Raw genomic sequence first — 20641 nt, 5'->3', positions numbered from 1 at the left:
AACGAACAGAGTCTCGGGTCATTATTCAAAGCGGAGTTTTGACATTTTGCGGATGGATCCCTTTGTATGCGACGATATTGTGTGGTAACACTGTCCCTAACATTTGTCAAACTGACATAATGGGATACATTATAAGCTTCACCAACTTTGATTTCGACAATTGCATTATCAAAAGGAATACATCTGATATTAACAAAAGCTATGGCCGAAACTGTACAAAACAAGTAAAAGTTGAAATTATTGCAATTAAATTAAATATTTGTGACGAAAAATGCCACGTAAAAACAATGTTAATCTGTTAAAATCAACTGCCAAATATCATTTTAGTACACTTAAACTGTTTTTAAATACAATGTTAATATTAGAGAAAAAAAATTTTGCTATGTTCAATGACAAGTGTTCAAATACTACAATTAACAAAAGTACTTCTAAATCATGATGAAACTTGATGCAAGTCGATTGCAGTTCTGTTTTTCTTTTGTGTGTGCTAATTTTTTTATCAAATTGGTGTGTTCCGTATTTCCAAAACTGAACAAAAACAATCCCCTAAACGTAATTGGGGGCGATAATAAAAAAAATTAAGGATTGGCCTGCCGTGCCATACGAGCTAGGTATCATCGGATCCTTCCTATCTTAAAAAAACATTAACTTACAAATTTTGCAAATATTTAAGGTCTATATACAAATTTTCACACTCGCAGTCACGTTGACGCTCGAGTTCGCGTTCAAGTTCGTTCCAAACGACTAAAATGGATTTTTATAAATAGTTTCCAACACGAACTCGGATTCAAACAGGCGACAGCGCGGGCGCGAACGTAAGAATTTATAAAGAACACATTCAGAACAGAATAACCCAGACTTTAATTTTTTACCATACCCCAAATAAAAAAAAAAATATGAGTATGTAGATTTGTTATTGTTATCTACAGGGAGTATAAATTGCATTATGACCGAATTTCTTCATCTTGAATACGACAAACCGTATATATACAGGGTTTTAATATAACAAGTCTTCCGTAAAACCACTATGTATAAACACGAATTTCGTTCGTTTCATTTCGCGATATTTCTCTCCATAACCACCTGAGATATGCGTACCAAGCTAAAAAGTAAATAATAATAATAATGATAATAATAATAAAATACGTTCTATAAACTCATACATCTGTTCGTTGATATGTCGGAATGCGCCGTATTCGTTTTTTTTTCACGTGTGTCTCGTTACTCGACTCTTTCCGTCTTCAAGGTGGGTGGGCGCGACGGATTTAGACATAAAAGGTTAAATGACTTAATATGAACTACCGAACCAAATGAAAATTTCTTATCAAAAAACATTTGTATCAACTAATTAATCATACCATTAGATAATACGCCACTTTCTATGGTATGGTTTAATGGGATAGGAAATATCTACCACCTACCAGGTAGGTTGCAAATATAACACCCACAACTTCTCACGTAATTTAAAATGAAGAAATGGGGTAGGGGGAGAAAAGCTATAAAAACCTCTTCTGAGAACTATTTTAGAAAGTACCTACTGGCTTCAGTTCGTGTCTTTATCTAATATCCTTCATAAGATTCAGAAAATATTTCGGTTAACCAAATCTTGTGGTGTCCAATCAGGCGACAGTGTAATATTGGGATCTGGATTGGAACTGATACCTACGATTAATCATTCTTCAATTTTACCAATAGTAGTTGCTCAGAAATATCTTATCTTCTGCTTTCTATCATCCTGAAGGGTATTTCGGTGTGTTTCTTGTCTAGTTTATCTGTTAAAAAATTTCTTTTTACTCTAATTTATCCTAATATCCAGTATAGAATAACTAGATTCTTTAAGCATTCCGAATCTAGTATAAAAGCTATAATGGTTTTCTGGTTATCCGACATGATCATTTTTCTTTGAAAATATGTGCGAGATCATATCTTTTGTATTACCCTGCACCTCTTATAAAATGTTGGATATTATCAATGTATGCCATGGTACTTGGTTATAAATTAACAATTATTGGTTAATTTTGCTCTTAAATTATTTTTGGAAGTCCAGAGTTGGTTTAAAATGATAGTGACATTCCAAGTTATCTACTTCTTCTTTTTCTGTGTATTAGGCGTAGTCTTCTTCGACTTCTTTGCCTCCTATTTTGCTTCAAGATTGTCGCTTCACTTTTTTCTAGGTCGGTCAGTACTCCTTCGGTCCAATGGGGATTTATCGCGCGCTATCTTGACCAATCTGTTGTTATCCATACGACTTATGTGCTAATTCCATTCTTTCTTTCTTGATAGAACTCATTAGTTGACGTCATCGTTGACGTAGCACTTTTATCTCTGCTGTTTCCATCATTCTTTTGGTTTTCGCCGTTTCTGGCCGCGTCTCTGCTATTCTTAAGTTGTTTGCTGTCTTACTTCGTTCTCTACCGGTCTCCAAATCCTGAAATCTCGATTCCTAGGTATTCGATCTTTTGTGATAGTGATTACTAAGATGCGAGTATTTCTGCAACAAGATGGAACTGCAAATTTGTTTGCGAAGCATTGGAAATAATAGTGTCGCAGTGGACACCTCCACCGGATTCACACACATCGCAGACTCAAAAGAGAAGCTTATTTAGCGTGTTTTCCCCAGATATAGCACAGCAGTTCAATAACCATAATTAGCTGGTTGAATTGCCTGGATTACCACCTCAGAGTTTGCATAAAGGGAAAATACAAAGGAGAAGATGTCTTGAATGAAACGATTTTAAACATTACAATTTCCGGTATGTCTGGTCTTTGCGATGACCATAAATAAATCGCAAGGCGCGTATTCGCGCGTCGAAAAACCATCATCTTCGTTTATCAGAAAGCTTTAACAGAGTGTATGTATGTCATTGTCAAATTAATAGTCAGTATTTCAGTAACGAAGCTTATGGTCTCTTTATATTTCCATTCATTATTTGTACTAGATTTTTCAAATATTTTCCCGCCTTTCTAATGCCATTTTGGCATATTTTTATTTGCTTCACCTCCGACCAAGAGAAATGTAACTAAACTTTTTGATTTAAATCGTTTTTATTTTAATAATTTTGCCTGTACATTTCCGCCGTTTCTAATTTAAATCTTGACATACCTTTTTTGTTAATTTGCCTAATTTTCAAAATAATTAGGTAAAATCTTTTCTGTCAACTACTTATCGATTTCCAGTAACCCAGCGTTGCCACATATTCTTACACATATCATATGTATATTAATACAGGCCATGCCATCGGTTCACATATTCGTTGGGATGAGTTAAAGAATGCCACACACGAAGCTGCCACAGGATGAGATGTCTTCATCAACTAACTATTCATGACGTCACCAAAAAAGACGAGAGACTATCTCACATGCTGCGTAGTAGGGGGGCAAGCGTCTCAATTTCGGGTGGAATGAATTATGTTGTTGTTACTAACAGATGATTAATTTTCAGGTTCTAATAGTTCGGAAGATTATTAGATATTTTACAAAATGTAGTGTTATTTCAATTATAGACAAGTTTACTATAAAAAACGCGTTGTTTGTTGTCGGTTACACAATATCTCTTTTGGTTCACAATAAAAATGTACTGTGAGATCGGTTTTGACGGTTATAGTACAAAATTAGTACATAAGATTCGCTATTTTTCCAAAAAATGAATATATCATTGAGTATCTCATATCTTATACAAAATATAAACCAAAATGTTGAACATTTGTTTTAAGTTTTTTGAAATACTTCAGTTTAAAAAATTGATTTCTTATTATGTCTTGATTTACGTTATAAATAGCAGTTTTGTGGTTATCCGACCGCTTCAGTACAAGATGTTAGGTTCAAAAATGTTAATTAAGACAATTAGAATGTATAACTTTCGTATTTATTAGTATAAATAAATCAAATGATTTTATCAACAAATTTAATTCGCACTAGCCCTTTGAGTGAACGATCAAATCGGGTGAGATTCATTCGGACGCTTCAGCACAAAATATTTTTATTTGAATTTTCTGTAAATTATCTGTTCTTTATTTAACTGGATTAATTGATCACCTTGTAGATTGTTTTCAGGTGCTCCTGAAATGTTTCATTGATAAGTAAACGATAAAAAAAGTGTTTCAACTTTTTCCAAGCTTATTAATTTCGAAATAAACATTTCTTTGTGAATGTTTGTATAGTATTTAATAAAATAAACACTTTAATCTGTATGTTGAAAAACGAGCCGTAATTCCGCTTTGATATGCACGAGTTAATTTCTTACGGCCTTTGGCACATTAGGTTCATTATATATGTACAGGGCGGACCAAAAATGAATTTATTTTTGTCAATAATTGGAAAGAAACAAAACTAAAACTTGTTTAAAAAATTTCTTCGTTCCTATAAAACAGAATTTTAGTTTTCGATATTTTTGGAGAAAGAACTTTTTTTCTACTACTTACTAGCGTTAAGCTTGTGGTTACGGTCGGATACGAAAATGTTGGCTACTTATGTTTCTCAAATATACGTAAACCGATCTAAAAACTAGTCACAGAAGCTTGATGAAAGTATAAAATTTAGGTTCAAAATCCGTTTAATCATTTTTCATTAACGTTTTTGTCCAAATTCGCTTTAGTATGCTATTCGATCATTTGCAGACAAATTATTTTTAAATTAATCTATTTTCACAAAAATATTTTTTCGATTTGCATAAAAACGTTGGACGACGACTTTTTGTCGCTGAAGGTATTCGAATATGTCTTAATTATTTGAAAAATGTTCGAAATTGAATAATTTTATGCAAAACGTCCCATTAAAATGACTCTAATTAAGAAAAATAGTGGCCCGACTTCCTAACGAGAAAAAGAAGAAAAAAACGTCCAAAGAAACATTAAGGTTATGTTTGAACAAAAAGGTCCCATTAGCCGGACGTTTATCTAATATTTGTCTACGTTACCGGCAACGGAGAAAGATGTATAGTTTCGATTACGAAATCGAGAGAGACGAAAGGACCACACAACGCGAAGTCCGGCCACCAATTAAGGATATAAAGCACATTAATTTACCGATGGACCTCCTATATGTGTGTAAACTCTCTAGGTCGAGAGAGTTTCGGTAGTCTCGAAGAAAGAGACAAGAATAACAATTGGAAAGAAGAAATTCGTTGTTCGTTTATTTATATTCCGATCTAGATTATGTTTGTACATTAAAATCAACGCCTGCTACGATTTTTCACTACAAAAACAAAGAGCAGGCGTAGAAAAGGGGTTATCATCTGTTATTTATATTTTTATAACATTTATTTCATCTTAACTTCAAAACATCTCCATGTAACAACTGTATTATACGGAGTATCTACAGAAACTTTATCATAGTTATTGTACAGATCAACTGTTAGAATAATCGTGTAAATATGTAAATTACATCACATCTCTATACGAAAATTAACCATACCTATTCGTATTCTTCGCGTGCAAAAGATAAAAGATATAATCTAAACTGAGTACCTAAATAAAATCCAATAAAATTCAAACGATTCGCACCAATACACTACCCTTTCTTTCTCCTACCCCCAAAACGAATAATAAAACAGTTTTGTCGGTCCGATATACTTCTAATTTCGATTAACTACTAACTTCGCTACCAGGACTGTACTAACAGTTTGTCGACGCGAAAAGATTTTGAGATGTATTCCATTCTTATTAAAAGTATACAAATTTCACATTTATTTTTTCATTTTTAATCACGTCCTCCCCTAATACTAATCCTACGAATCAACATATCTCTTGAAATTGAAATAACTTTTTTTACCAAAATTTTTCTTTCCAAGATATTAAATAAATTAGTTCTAATTATATATAACACCCTGTATATATAATTTTATATAACAATTAATAAGTGTTTTATGCCGCTTTACTTTCCATGTACAAAGTACAAGCTTACAAGGAAATTTATGTAAATGTCTTGTTGATTTAGTCCGGACCGTATTCCGATATAAATCCGGGATGTGTTCCGGTCGTTATCGCAGTGTTTGCAGCCGCTTCGATAATTGAATGTCCTCGCAAATCCCGGAGGGTCCCTCGACGTCTCTTATCGGCTTACTTAAGGGTCGCTTTAATATTGAAAACGTCATCGGAACACGCGTACTACATCCATTTACAGGAAGAGGGGTCGCGATCTAACACTAACTCTACAGGTTTGACGCCGTGAAGTTTATTCTCCAGGGAGTTATTTGTAAAAGGGGATTATTATCTGAATATCATAGGGATATATTGCGGTTCAGTTTATGAGCGTTTTTAAATTTTTATATTCGGAAAATTGAATCATTTTTCCACGTGTATTAGTATTTTTTTTATCATACATATATACGTAATTAAATCGCGTTTTACGAGGGAAGATTAGAAAAAAACGTCAAAACAAGTTTAAATCTACATACTGTTGAGAAAATTTGCTTCCTTTGTGTGCACACAGATGGAGCTACTTGTCATATTGGTGTTAAAGTCACGTGCAGAGCCGTGATTCGATTTATTATATGGTTATCGTATCTGATAATCACAAAATTTTAGGTAAATAAATAATGAGCAGGTTGAACATTGTTCTTGATGTGTTATTATACATCTAAATGTATGCTCGATGGGTACTTTGTGCGTGCTGTCAGATCAGCATTAAGCCACACGTAATAAGTACATATTTCATTCATTCATTCATTCATCATTGCTTTCCCACAAGCTAAAGAGCAATTACGAATTTGCAACACCCTAAATCACGAATGGCAAAGAAACAATGTCTGTCAGCGAAGGTATGGAATTCATGTGTTTTATTTAACAAGCCTCTCTTAATTTTAAACTAATCACTGAAGATATGTGGGACCTACGGTTATCAGGATGGAAGACAACGCCCATTCAATCCCATCAAACACTAAGTATTACGTTCCTCTACATTAACAAAGGTTTGTGAAGATTGTTTAGGCTTCAAGCTCGATCTCTTCAGCAGATTATCGTCCGCTTCTCATCATATGCAATAATTTGTTTCATAGTTTCATCAGGGAATCATCACGAAATTTATATTTTTACTTAAAGATTCTTATTTAAGATTGTATTGGACTAGGGCTTCTTAAGAAGTACACAGTTTTCGATGAGCCGATGCTGCAGTTTTTCTTCTTTGGAAATAATTTTCAATACTACTCAGACCTATTCGGGAGAATGTTTTTTAACCCAATGTCTCATATTTTTATATCTTTATTGCTCTTAGTATAATCAAAAGATTTTATGGATCGCCGTGTATGAATAACAGAAATTTTAGCTCGGCTATAATTTTTTTTCAAGGATACATTTCGAAACATCTCAATTTACACTCACAGTGTGACTCATCGATCTCGTGTTCAGATAAGCATAAAAGTCAACGAAGAAAATAAGTCTCTATAAACATGAAATATGACAAGATGGAACAGAATATCATATTTCCTATAAACGCGAAGACAATACAAGAATTTGAACGCGTAGAATTTATATTTTGTATCAAAATAAATTATTTTGTATAGAAAAAAAGTAGACGCTATAATTCAATTCGATTATAAATTCAAGTCCTCGATATGATTATCCTAATTTATACGATTAATATTGATGTTACGGAGTAACTGCTGGTGATGAATAATTAATTATGCGCATAATTATAATAATCACTAATAGCGCGTGATAGGTACTTTCAATGAATTGAGATTTAAATGTATTTGACGATTGCTGCTTACTGTAAAAATTGTATTCATTTATGTCAATTTGTTCTGTATAACAGAAAGATAAACTTGTCATCAACAAATTTTACAATTTTATGGACAAAACGACACAATTTTATATTAGATGCTATAAAATAATAATTTGGATTAATAATAATTATTATAATACGAGGTCTAGTTATTAAATAACGAGACTGGTTAAGAAAAAGGGTTTTATTATAAAAATTATTCTACATTCGAATGATCCCCTTCAATATACTCCTTTCCTCCCCTCGCCACACACCTTTCCAAACGTTTTTTCCATTGATCGAAGCAGTGTTGGAAGTCTTCTTTGGTGATGGTCTTCAGGAGATGCTTTACCCTTTACATCGACTCAAATCGGGTCCCTTTCAGAGCAGATCTATCTCTAACCTTTCTAAACTTTCAAGGAAATCTGAGCAGACCCGTTGACGTAAGAGCTTTGGGTCTGTAGTCAGTTTTTTTGGGACCAGCTTCGCACCAAATTTTCTCATGTGTAATTCCTCGTGTAAATTTTTTTTAACTTTTTCTTTATGGGCGTTTCCATCCTCGACAATCATCCGGATACTCATTGGCTCATTCGACGATCTGCACTCACAATTTGGTTGATTTTGGTCACTGTTTCTGGAGTTAAAACAGTCACAGGGCTACCTGGACGCTGGTCATCTTCAGTGCTCTCTCGGACATCACTAAAACGTTTACACCACTCAAAAACACGCGCACGAGATAGAGAATTGTCTCCATAGGCCTCTTGCAACAATTTGAGATTTATACGTCGCTCCTGGTTTTGGGAACGAGATAAAAACACGTTCGTTTCAAACCGCTACTGCACACTATAATAGTGACGCAAACGTGTTTTGGGACGTGCATAGACAAGATATCTAGATACCCAACGCACTAATTGTCTAGAGCGCCCTCTAGGCGCGCAGTCTCGTTATTTAATAGCCAGACCTCGTATATACAATGCGGTTCATATAATGGAATAAATTCAATTTTACCGTTATTATGTACTATATGAACAAAACCAGAAATTGATAATTTATAGTGTGAAAATATTATCCCCATCTAGCACCCCCTCTGAATTATAAGTAGCACCTCGAAAATTTTGAATAAGAAAGGGGGTTGTGTGGCACCTTATTGGAAAGAGATTTTAGTCCTCGGTTCGACGATATAAAGCTTTTGAATTTGGGAAAATTAATTTTTAAGATGTACAATTTTGACAATGTATATCACAAAATTTTACGTAGAATGAGGATAATACTGCTGCTTAAAATTTAGAATTTATCTTTCAATGTACTTCACAAATAAATTAAATGTTCAAAATGACCACCAATCATGATTTTGGAATTTTCTTATAACATTTTGTATGACCAGGAGTTATCTTCTTAATTTCTTCCGATATCCCATTTTTTAAATCAGCAATATTGTATGATCTATTGAAATATACTTTTATTTTCAATAAACCCATAATAAGTAATCGAGAGGAATAAAATCGGGGAATCTAGCAGGCCATTCGAACGTTATACGTCTTCCAATTCATCTATAAGAAAAATCCTCGTTTAAATAATTTCAACTGGACGTGCAAAATGCGGTGGAGCTCCGTATTTTTGGTAGTAAATAGATCGATTTATCTCATTTGGATGATTAACATCAGGAAAAAGTCTTTGTAATATAGGCACTAAGAAGTTAATCCAAAAATCTAGGTAAACCTCACCATTAACTGTGCTCTCAAAAAAATAAGGGCCAAAAATTTTCTTGTTAATAATATCAGCCCAAACGTTCACTTTTTTAGGATATTGAGTGTGAGCCTCTGCTCCAATATCTACAGTTCTGTTTGTTCATAGTTTCGTTTAAATGAAACGTCGCTTCATCAGAAAAAACTGTTCTGTTTATGAACTGTAAATCTGCGTTCATTCTGTCCATCAGCAATTCAAAAGATTCTTGCCTTTTATCAGGATCATCTTCATTTAACTCCTGAAATTCCTCAATCTCTAGAAGTACATCTAAATTTTTTCATCAGTAAATGGTTTTTCAATATTTTTTACATGTCAAGTTTCACGAAACTTTTTTTCAATTTTGCTAACTATAGACTGCGTAACGTGTTGACAAGGGTATTTATTATCAAAAATTTCACAAACCTCTTTTTGAGTTCTTGTCTTATCATCAGAAGCAATCATAATTAAAGTGTTTATTCTTTGAGTCTCGGAGAAATGAGTCATAATTAAATTTAATACGGCGCTTTAATATAATACTGACATCTTTTGGTAACTTTAAATACCTAAATGATAGCAGCCTACTAGATTCATGTAAATTTGGCTTTTTGACTAATATTTTACGAAAATATCTGATTATTTCTAAAGTAGGTATATTTTAATTGATAAATGAAGAAAAAAAAAATCGACATGTTTCAGGTTTTTTCACATTGTACTGAATAACGCTGAAATTGAATTTATTCCATACATATGGACCACATTGTATAATATATTATACTAAATTGAATTCTGCCATATGAGTTTATGGTAAATTATAGGATTCTGTCACAGAATAATAAGGTCTCTCTAGCAGAAATTCCTTTGTCAATCTTCGGAACTGATTAAATGTATTTGCCATTTTTAATTGTAGCTGATTGAAAAATATAGAGGGTGTCCAATAAATAACATATGCATGCATATCCGAAGGATAGCCTATCAGCGTGATTTCCAAAGTGGTCCGGGGGTCCACGGGAGACTCGAAGTGGTCCACAATCGTAAGCGGGGGTGTATGAAAATTGAGACCTTGGTAAAATCATTCTTTGGATTCTAAATTGCTGGTACTAGTTTCATGTTTAAACTGAGGTATAGGAATTTTTTATGAAATCCGAGGAAACTTAATAGACGCTCTCTATAGTATCTACAGTTGTGATTTGGCAACGTTGTAATAGAAAAAAAAATCGAAATAGGAATGTTGATTATACAATAAGTAATTTTTTTTAGTGTGTTTTATGACAAAAACTTAGATTTCAAATTCCTTTGCTCTGAAATTTTGTTTCGGATTTCAGCAAATTTCTGTAGAAAAGGAGTATTTTGATACGAGGATTTCGAAAAGGATATCAGTTGCTCGTATAAAAAATTATTATGCGCGGAAACTTGAAAAAAATTTTAAAAAAATTGGCTTTTATGGAAAATTATATATTTGATCCTGAAAATAACATGAGTTTTGGATGTTTTAGGCAAAGCTATGTAATAAATCGCATACTTTAGCTATGAAGGTACATTTTCAACTATTTTTTCAAAAAATCCAGGAATTTAAAAAAATTTTAACGTGCTTGCATAAAAAATTCTATATTTCTATATAAGTTTGTAAAATAAATTGATTGAATTAAAAAAAATGTATAATCAACTTTAACGCTCTGTATCTCTGATAATAATTAGATTTTAATTACACTTCATTATAGATTGATGCTTGATTTATCGATAAATAGAAATTATAATTAGCTGCAATGAAATATAGTTGAAAAAGTAAGACTATTTGTTTGAAAAATAATCTATAAATTTTGGTTGATGTTTAACCAAATTTTTCACATTAATTACATTTTTTGAATATTTCCAACCTAATCATACTCATGAATGTATTTTTTTGTTTTAGGAAGAAGTAAGTATGCGACTATCCAGACGTCACACGTAAGCTATAATACTACTATTCTTAAAATTGTCAAGTTGAATTTTCTATAGCATTTGGTGGATCCATAACCATAATAACATAGTTATATCGCTTGAGACGCGTTTCAAAAACCAAACTATCATCTTCAGAGACCAAAATACCGCCACTCCCGACTCTGTATTGGGGGTGTTTCGACGTGAAAATGCCGTTTAAATATAATTTTCAAAGCTGTGTTGAATCGAGTTAATGTCGTGTTTAAATTTAAAAATTATTTTTCAAGAAAGTGTATCCTAAGGGGATGTTTTGTGTCCTCAACACACAGGTAATTTCTGTATTGATCGCAATTTTGAATTCACGCTTTTCAAAGTAAATCAGTTGACAACCGGGCAAAACCCGATTCGTAAAGCTCCGATGGAAACTAGTCAAAATATTTTGTGTATTATTTTCGATGTATAACCAGAACTTCTCAATTTTTTGACAGAAATTCTTCCACAAAACCATGCTAGCATACAGGGCTTATTAAAAATATCTGTATATACAGAGGTTGATATAAGTCAGACAACGAAAAATCGGCAAAAATATCAAAACGAATTTCTCGCTTTTAGTCAATTTTGACATTCGAAGATACATTAATTTCCACTAAGCTGAAAATCAGTAAAACTGCTTAAAATATAATCAAAAATAAAATTTGAAAGTTTCCCACTATTCACTTGTTTGGAAAAAAAATTATTCTAAGTCAAAGGTTAAAAAAAGGAGTTTTTCGTCATTTTCAGCAAAGCAGCAATTTTTATCATGAAAATACCTTAAACAAAAACTGTAGATCATGAAATTATCTAAAAAAAACGTATTAATACTTTTTTCCCTACGAGCCACTGTTTCTGAGATATGCAAGCTTCCACGCCACCTATGAGGTAGTGTGTGAAATTAAATCGTCCGAATCGTAACTTTCAAATTCATTTTCTTCTTTATCTTCATTCTGAGTACATATAAATTGCGATGTATTGCATGTCGCCTCGTTGGTATCAAACGGATCCTCCACTATTGGTGATTCAATATTACAGCCTTGACAAGACTTTTTTTGCAACCACATTTAGCACTGCATCCCTTTTGGCAGCTGCAAAAAATTGTTGTCATCATCTTATCCGGCGCAGATGGGATTGAAATTTGAACGGGTTCCAATGTATTGTCGACCAACTTCCAACCCCAGTAATATACTCGAAAATCATGTTAATGAGCAGCAAAATTTCCGAAATCGCCATTCAACAGTGTGGAAAACGTGCCAGAAATTCTTGAAAACGGGCTCTGTTGTCGACGCGCCGCGTTTTGTATCTGTAACAACTAACGAACATATGGAAACAGTGCGCTGGTGTCAGTTTTGCATCCGAACCAATCTGCAGTGCGGCTATCGGGAGAACTTTAAACATTCGATCGTTCTTTACGACGAATGTTGAAACGTGAAATGGAATTTTGCCAGTAGTACTTTGGATGTAGTCATGATAATCCGTAGTTCGATTTTGTAGTCAGACGAAGCTGAACTGGGCCAAACGGCATAACTGCGTGTTCTGGAACGCTACCAGAAACCTCACGTCTTCTTTTAAGAAGAAATAAACATGTATGGGGCGTATGTGTGTCAGCAGGTATACATACGGGTGGTTTCGTGGGTCCGTACCTCCAACACTAGCAAACATCCGTCATTTCATATAGGACACCTTGTGATTTTTTTCTGTGGATCTTCTTCCTGTATCTGACTATCTCTTTGGATTTTTCTGACTTACAGTTTTTCCATATTTCTGTGTATATGTCTCTTTTTATCTAGATCTCGTTTTCACTATCTTTTACTGTCTGTGTCTGCTTCTTTTTCTTTCTAACTGTCTCTTTGCGTCCCTGTTTTCTGACTCCCTATAGCCCAATTTCTCTATATTTCTGCCTGTATCTTTCCATCTATTTCTCACTTCCTCTATATCTGGTTTTATCTGTGTCTTACTGTCTGTCTTCTTGTTTCAGTTTTATTCTGATTTTCTGTAACTTAGTTTCTCTATATTTTAATCTGTATGTTTATCTATTTATCACGTTTTCACTGCCTCTGCCTGCTTCTTTCTCCCTGTCTCTGTCACTTGATTTTTCATATTCTCTGTTCCACCATATATCTATTTCTCTGTCTGTCTCTCTATCTCTGATTTTTGTATTTATTTGTTTCCCTACTTATGTCTATCTAGACCCCTCTGTCTCTTTCTGTGTCTATCACTTCACTAGAATTTATTTAGACAATTATTTGTTACCCATGTAGGTCTTGGTTTTTGTTCGAAATTCCGATCGATCTGAAATAATTTCTTCGTGGGATGTCGAAGTAATAACAGTGTTAAGAACTGTTCAAAATTAGTTAAGCCATAAACGTAATTAATTAGGCCTGTTTTCATTTAAACTGGCGCTCGTTGCGGACCTCACATGAACGGAATTCGAGAAAGTATGAGTCAGAATCATTTATATATCGATAAAGAAGTTAACATTACATCAAATATTCCATTATTTTTATTATACTGAATCACAGTTTCATTTTTCTTTTTTTTTTCATCTCGTCGCTCATTCAATTTCTTCATCCCTTTCAATTCGTTTTCTTGACGAAAAATTCCATACCAATTAATTCAAAAATTTCATTTAAATTTGTGATGATTAGTCGTTGCGGAAACAATCGATGTTGAGTTCCGCTTATAATTCACCCACGGCATCTTTTGGCACGTCTTTCAACCTTCCCCTTTCAAAGCCGCGAGATAGTCGAAATGATGAAACGGTGACTTGCCAGAAACTTAGAAGGAAAATTAATTGTTGCGGATGGAATTAGTAAATGGTAGGAGTGTGAATATAGCAGTCGATAAGAAATTATTTGTCTACGTCACACTTAAACTGAACGTAAAAACAGAGTGTTTAAAAATAGTTAATCTCACGAATGGAATTTTGATTTATCATCAATTTTAAGTATATACGTTGCTGTCAGATATACATGAGAATTATTATTAGAGAAAAATATATGTAAAAATATTTCTAATGTGGTTTATCAGAAGAATGTAGTATATACACGGAGGCACATTAAAAAATATATAATAAGATAAATATGAGATCGTTATCAATTAATATAAGTCATTCAAAGTACGCCAATGATTTGTAGAATATATTCGGTGATACTAAGACGTGAATAGTGACAGTTATATTAGTATATTCGTAGCTCGTTCTGACAGTTTTGTAATTAGAGACGCCGCTAAAGCGAAGTTCTTGATCGGCCATCAGTTTGTTTGCCAAACTGCGAAATTCGAAATTATTTAAGCCAGTTTTAAACCATTCTATGTGAGAAATATCCGGATATTCCGTATCAATTCACAAAAACCCTAAAATTTAATTATTTTTGTAAAAATCTTACTGGATAATTTAATTTTATCTACATATAGGGGATGATAAATTTGAAGAATTGTAACTAGCTGAGAAACGGATCGAAGAAGATCATAAAAACCATGAAGGACTTTATTTCTGGGTGTAATATGATTTTTTAAGTATTACTAACTTGTTGCTTTCCTTGTTTCAGGTCCTAGAACTCGACGGCCGAAAAAGCCTGGAGGAGGTAAGGCGGTAAGTACCGCGGGATCTCCCGAAGAGAAACGACCTCGTACCGCATTCTCCGGCGCGCAGTTGGCAAGACTGAAGCACGAATTCGCAGAAAATCGTTACCTCACCGAAAAACGACGCCAACAACTCAGCGCCGAATTGGGCTTGAACGAAGCTCAAATTAAAATTTGGTTCCAAAATAAAAGGGCGAAAATCAAAAAAGCATCCGGTCAGAAAAACCCCCTCGCTCTTCAGCTGATGGCTCAAGGGTTATATAATCATTCAACTATACCTCTATCAAAGGAAGAAGAAGAATTGCAAGAAATGCACGAAAAGAGCGCGTAGAATTATACGAAAAAATGACTTGTAGTATAAATAGAAATAAAAATTAGTTAAGATGAGAAGATTCCTCCAATAGCTCTAAATTTTCTCTAAAACAAATTTTGAATATATTCAATTATGCCATAAACTTTAAAGTAATCAAAAATATGTCTTCCCAAAACTGCCACATCAATTCAAACTATAGATTTCGAGATTCAACATCTGGGGAAAAGAAAAAAATATTAAAACAAATTTGTCACCTTGAGCAGGGGCTCGTAAAAGATGATAGTGACTTTTCGACTGCTGCTTTAGAGACGGGCGTTTTCGTGATCGAATAAATTCGTTACTTCAAAGTCTACTCAGTCCAAAGAGACCTTCAGAGACCTACAAATAGAAGAGAAACTGTATATAGAGAAACAAATCATCCAGAATTATATCGAGATAGTAAAGATGGTCGAAAGTCAAACTGAAGCTTTATGATCAAACCTTATTTATGGTACAGTCGAATTAATGCCGTTTGGTACACCTTGTTACATTAGAATAAGTGTTATAAAACTGTTCAAAATTTGTTTCGAGGAGGTAGTACTCTTATAACTAGTTCATAAAAATGTTTATTGAAGTGAAGAAAAAAATGTATGATATTGTAAAGTCGAGATAATTAATTTTAAGTATCATTTAAATAGTTTTTACTTAAAATTTTATAACTAAGTCGTTTCAAAGGACTGAATTATGTTTAACCAAACTGGATTTGAGGTTATGTGCAAAAGGAGCAAAATTTTAAGACTGTACTTGAAATAAATTTTATTAAATTATCATTATTTTCAAACAGTTTTTCCTGAATCGAAGTTAATTTTATGAAAATGAAACACCCATTTCAAATTATTTTCAATTACCCTTCTGATTTAATCTTCCTAACATTGCTTACGACCCTGTATTAAACTGATTAGTATAATTTCTGAATGAGTAAAAATACAAATTAATAATTTTGATCATTAATATAGTTGATTTTGAGGCCGTTTCAAATAGAAAACAATTATTACAATATTGTATGAATAGTGAAGTACCGGGTGTTAAAATAACTAAATATTCATTACATCAAACTTACATGAAACTCAACCATTTTTACTTAAAAAACCATATACCACAGGACTTTTCAGGAACTAACCCGGATCACGTTCATCGTTGTTCAGAAACTGATCGAATTAATCCGGTGGTAGTTGTGTCTACCCTGGTAGGACCGGTGCGGTGGGTGAATACGATCAGATGACGAATTTTTTTATTTGTCTATGGTTTTTTCGCACTTAATTATTTATTCCCTTTGAATAGCCGTCTACTATTTTTTATTATCATGAGCAACGCAATTTATGACACTTCAACATAAAAGTAGCTTATTCGTATTAAAATTTGATGCAAAATGTGGGTAATTCATTTAATTACAATTATTAAACAACTACAAAATATTATATAACTGAATAAATATCACGGAAAAATTAACGCAAGGAAAAAAAGAACCGTAAGTTTCTTGTAGATCATCTTTTAAATTTGATATTTTCACCGAATATTTAACATAATTTCGTTATGATCTCAGATTATAGTTTTCGAAAAACCTTCATGTGAATAAATTTTGACATTTTCGCCTTCAAAATAAGCCAATAATAGTATACCAACGCTATTGGAATTTCCCATACACTTGTCAGTTTCGGCTGGAAAGACTTTCAATACCTTAAGCAATTTCTTTTAATGGCGCGTTCCCCAAAGCGGATTTTTTAGTTTCTAAAAGACCAAATCTAGTTAATACGGAGGCTGAGCGATTAGTCTCTTTTCGTGTTGGAATGAATTCATAACGACCCACACCATAATAGGAAAAAAATTGATTTTCTATCGATTTTAACGTGATCCATTCACTAAGTTGTTGGGCGGTTTCAACGATTGGTCACCAGTAATGAAGCGTATGGTGGATTTGCAAAAGATTCATGTGTTTTTGTACAAGTCTAATATTGACTTACCCAAAACACATCAACCATAATATGTAGAATCGATCCGTGAGGAATGTTTTGCGTCCAAAACACTTCTAGAATATTCTCAACGATTCCATAGCGGGAATTCCATTGGAAATACAAAATTTCTCGAACTCATACAAATATGGTGCGAAAACTTCACACGGATATAAAAAAAATTGTAACTACGCGCGTAGTTTACACCGGGTCTAATTTGATCAGACCATGTTTTAATAATTGATGTAACAGGTAATTCAATCTTGATTTTCAAGTTGGGAAGATCGGCTGATGGTAGAGGGTCATACAAATTATCTGTTATGAACCTCCAAAGGTGAATGTGATTGGTTAGTAAGACAGCGCACTATCTTTCTTTTCTCTATCTCACAGTTGCTCACACTGATTATACATTCGAGTTTAATATGAAATTAACTTGACGCAGTAACTATAGATTTCATTTTTCCAAATAGTTTTTCACCTTTGTTGTATACTAGTATTTTCTTGCGGATAGCATGCTCAACCGTGCCAACGAATTTGAGCTTCATGTAATAAATACTTCCGGTATTCCACAGGACTTAGTTATGTAACAAAAATGTCAACTGTCAACTCGTTTGAGTGATAATTTCATGCTTCCAATTTGACTTTTCGAATTATTTTGTATTGATTTCTTTACGAATGTGATGGATTGTAATTTTGTAATATAATATGTACTTTAAATGTAAAAAAATTGATAAATATATCGATTAAAAAACGTAGAGAGTTTCGTTTCATTTAAAATCTCTATAGGGCGTTTACAGGATGGAATTTTTAATTAGTTTTAAATTGAAATCATAACTGGAGAAACTTTATGTTTTCCGTTTTTTTTTTAATGAAATTAACCGAGCAAGTCAGATAGTAGTTCATTCCATCCGCAATTTGATCGGAATATGCATAAAAACATGAATACTCAATCCTAATTAATAAAATGAACCAAATTAAGTACAAAATTTAATTTCCGATGACGAAATCATCGTTTTTCTTCACGTGAACTCATTAATAAATATAATTGTCTTCGAAAAAAAATGTCGTTTGAAAATTTTCACCATAAACGGATTTTCTTATTAACAAAACATAGTAATCCCACGAGAGACGCATAAATCATCGCAATGCTTATAAATAATTCCACATTGTGGAATAACTTGCACCGAATTCATTTACGGATGAACAGAAAGGAAGTTAAGAGTGTAGAATCGTCAGCGTATATGAAGTTGTAAAAAGCGTTATTTAGTACCACACACCTTGCAATTGTGTTCAAATGAATGGTACATTAATATATTTTTTACAAGACGAACCTCTGAGAACTGTAAAAGTCCGAATTGAAAAAAAAAATACTTATTTAATAGGCCAGTACGTAGGATTATTGCAAATTAATTTTATCTAATTGGAGCAGACGCGAATATGTGAAATCTATTACGTACCTTCTTAAAACCAGGAAAGAAAAATAATATTTCAAAAAATTTAGAATATATGTGACTGATTTACCTAATTTCCATCTGAAAATATACGAGGGTTGCTACTTAAATTTTAAGACAGACTAATAAAAACATACTTTTGGATGCGTTTAAACTAATTGTCTATTTCGATTAAGGGAGCTCTAAAATTTGTGATTTGAACGCATCAATCGCTTCTTCAGGTATAGAAAAACGTTGTCCTCGCAATTTATTTTTGATCTGCGGAAATAAGGAGAAATCGTTGGGTACAAAACAAGGATTATACGGCGGATGACCCATCAATTCGATATTTTCACTGTTCAAAAAGTTTTCATTTGAACTGATGTGTAAGAGCTCGCATTTTCGTGGTGGAGATTGATTCATCTTCTACGATTGGTTTTCCTCCTTGCAAATAAATGCTGCTGTACCATTCAGAATTGATCGTACTACGTTGCTCTAATGAAACGGTGTCCAGTTATTCCGATAAAACAGGCGACCATTTTCTTCAAAGTCCTTCGTGCGCAAACAACTCTTGTTGATTTGGCTTCGTCTTGGAACACCTCTACGATCTTGCACAACAACCGATTTTGTACCACCTGCACGAAATTTATCCTATAGCGAAGTGCGACCACGATTGAATTGAATTTTTGATCAAATGGATGTCAAATATATGTCATCATCATCATCATCATCATCAAGCCTTTCAATCCCATGCGGTTTTTGGCTATCGCTTTTGGCGCTTTAAAATAATTGTTATTTTCTTCATAGTTTATCATTTGTTTTGGCTGCTATTATTATTATTTTCCATTCTTTTCGGTTCCGGTATTTTGCTCTCTAGTTCTCTTTATTGAGTGCTCTTATGTCCTCCTCTATTTCGTTTCTCCAAGTTTTTCAATGGGATCCATTGCGTTATTCTTTTGATCATTTCAATTGGTTTTCTTCTCATTATAAGATTGAATTGAATTTTTGACCAAGATGAATGTTTCAAATATATGACAATGTTAGATTTGACATATTCACATCAGTGAGACCATATCTAAAAACTTAGATAGCAACATTCGTAAATGAAACATTGATCAGGAAAGATGGAAATTAGATTAAAAACCTAACCTAACCATATAGCTATAGAATGCTTTCTTTTTATAGTTTGTAAATGGACATTTTTCAATATAAATTAGTCACAATAATTGAAGTATTTCCTGAAGGGAAAGGAAATGTTAATATTTTTTATCTTTCTGTGGAATTTATTTTCAGAAAAGGTACTGGCCTAATTTGTAGAAACAATACAAACATATTAAGCGACTTAAACAAAAAGTGGACCAGCTCTTCAAGTGAAAGAAACTCTGTTTAGTTTTGTGATACCTCCGGGAGATGGCCGACCGTAAAAAAATGTATTGTCAAACAAAGTTCAGAAATCCGTACAGAATTTCAGTTATTTCGAACACGACCGAATTTCGTCGACTCTGATTCAAGACTAGTACAATAAACTTGCAGATTGAAATAAAAAAAATGTTCAAGGGACAAAGCGAATTCTTTTGTGTTACAAAATTCTCGGAATATAGGGTGTTGTTAATAAGAAAAAACATCGATAAAATCGTAATATTTATACATTTATTATAGTCCATTCGTTTACCGTGTGATGTAATTTCACCTGTAAAAGCAATAAAAATATAGTGAATATCCATTTTTTAATAATATAGATTAATTTCTTTCTTATTTAGGTCATTGAGAGCTAACCTGTGGTGACGTATTGTTATTGCTTTTAATCAGGTAAACCGATAGTTTAAAAAATAATTTTTGACAGCTTTTATACCAGGTATGATACTTGGTGTCTCAATAAAATCAGAAAGATATTCCGAAAAAAATATATGAGTCTAATTCCTTATATATCTGCTTTTTGTGAAAAATGTTTCTTT

At 33.0% G+C, this 20641-nt stretch overlaps 1 protein-coding gene across 1 annotated transcript in view; it reads left to right on the top strand.

Annotated features, from left to right (window-relative positions):
• Positions 1 to 17984, top strand: part of LOC130903942 (homeobox protein invected-like) — a 35473-nt gene extending 17489 nt beyond the window's left edge. The window contains exons 2-3 of the mRNA XM_057816354.1: positions 11333 to 11338; positions 14922 to 17984. Of these exons, the coding sequence (XP_057672337.1) occupies positions 11333 to 11338; positions 14922 to 15286 (371 nt within the window). The 3' untranslated portion in view covers positions 15287 to 17984. The remainder of the gene's footprint in view (positions 1 to 11332; positions 11339 to 14921) is intronic.
• The last annotated feature ends 2657 nt before the right edge of the window (positions 17985 to 20641 follow it).

The sequence above is a fragment of the Diorhabda carinulata genome, chromosome 1 (assembly GCF_026250575.1).
Source record: "Diorhabda carinulata isolate Delta chromosome 1, icDioCari1.1, whole genome shotgun sequence".
Taxonomy (NCBI): domain Eukaryota; kingdom Metazoa; phylum Arthropoda; class Insecta; order Coleoptera; family Chrysomelidae; genus Diorhabda; species Diorhabda carinulata.
The sequence above is the reverse complement of the archived record's forward strand: the minus strand, read 5'-3'. Positions and strand labels throughout refer to the sequence as shown.